The sequence below is a fragment of the Salvia miltiorrhiza genome, unplaced genomic scaffold (genome assembly GCF_028751815.1).
Source record: "Salvia miltiorrhiza cultivar Shanhuang (shh) unplaced genomic scaffold, IMPLAD_Smil_shh original_scaffold_259, whole genome shotgun sequence".
NCBI classification, from domain to species: Eukaryota; Viridiplantae; Streptophyta; class Magnoliopsida; order Lamiales; family Lamiaceae; genus Salvia; species Salvia miltiorrhiza.
The window spans coordinates 481157-482376 of NW_026651511.1; the positions used below are offsets into that span (position 1 = coordinate 481157).

Genomic DNA, 1220 nt, shown 5'->3' on the forward strand with positions numbered 1-1220 from the left:
AGGTACACCCTCATAAAAATATGGAATAGTAGCTATTTTTTTACTTTAATATCATTGCACAAAAAGAATCGATGATTACACGAAAAATTCGTGTAAGTATAAAGATATAATAATAAAAAATACCTACTTTTTTTTTCTTCTTCATATTTTCATGTGTATAGATAGAATTTTCTTTTATCACATGAGAAATGCTAGAATTGGATATTATCTGATTTTCAAATGTTACAATTATATACAAAGTCATTTTTTTAACTTCTTGCAATTATAAATGTTTTCAATTATTCTTTCATTAAAGTACTTTATCTTATATGTACTATTAAAACATTATTTTACCAATGAAACGAGTATATAATTTTATTACCAAGAAAGTTGTGATTGTACAAACTCAAATGTAGTATTACAATTCTGCTGTTTTTCTTTTAAGAGGATCAATAATGATCCTCATTTCCCCCCTCGGTGACACGAACCCCTATTGGTTGGAGGAAAAGCATCTTATCAACTGAGCTATGCTTTGTTGTTGCAGGTTCTGGTGGTGTGTTTCTCGTTGTGCACCATACGCATCGATGGCGATTTTAGGTTACAAAATGTTCGGATCGGAGCTGCAATCTCAGATCACGTTGAACCTTCCGATGAATAAATTGAGCTCAAAAGTGGCTATCTTCACCGCTCTGCTCAATCCCATTGCCAAATACGCACTGATGCTGAAGCACATCGTTGATGCAGTTGAGAGAGGCAGTGTCTGGCGGCGGTCGTTGGCACGAGTCGCGTTGATCGGCGGCAGCGTGTTCATGGCCCTAACGGTGCCGTTTTTCGGATACCTAATGTCGATGGTGGGAGCGTTTTTGAGCGTCACTGCTTCGATACTGCTCCCATGTTTTTGCTACTTGAAGATTTGTGGGAGTTCTAATTGTAGTAGGAAGTTGAGCTGTGAAAATGTGGTTATAGGCTTATAGCGTTTATTATGGTGATGTGGTTTTTATTGTTTGTTATAGGCACTTACACGTCTTTGGTGGAAATTGTGGATAATATTTTGGTGTGATATATGCGGAATGTGATCTTGTGTCTCATAATTTTATGTATGTTATTATATTTATTATTTTAATATTTTATAAAAGTAAATTTATTACAAATTATATTTTATTTTAAAAAATTAAAATTTTACAAAAGTATATAGCATAACTTTGAATTTATCAAACTATTATTAGATAATAAAAGTAAAA

General features: G+C 33.1%; 1 protein-coding gene across 1 annotated transcript; it reads left to right on the forward strand.

The window, feature by feature from the left end:
• Positions 1-563: 563 nt before the first annotated feature.
• On the forward strand, positions 564-953 carry LOC131003704 (amino acid transporter AVT1I-like). Its single transcript, XM_057930250.1, has one exon. The coding sequence runs from the start codon at positions 564-566 to the stop codon at positions 951-953; it is 390 nt and encodes a 129-aa protein (XP_057786233.1).
• Positions 954-1220: the final 267 nt, after the last annotated feature.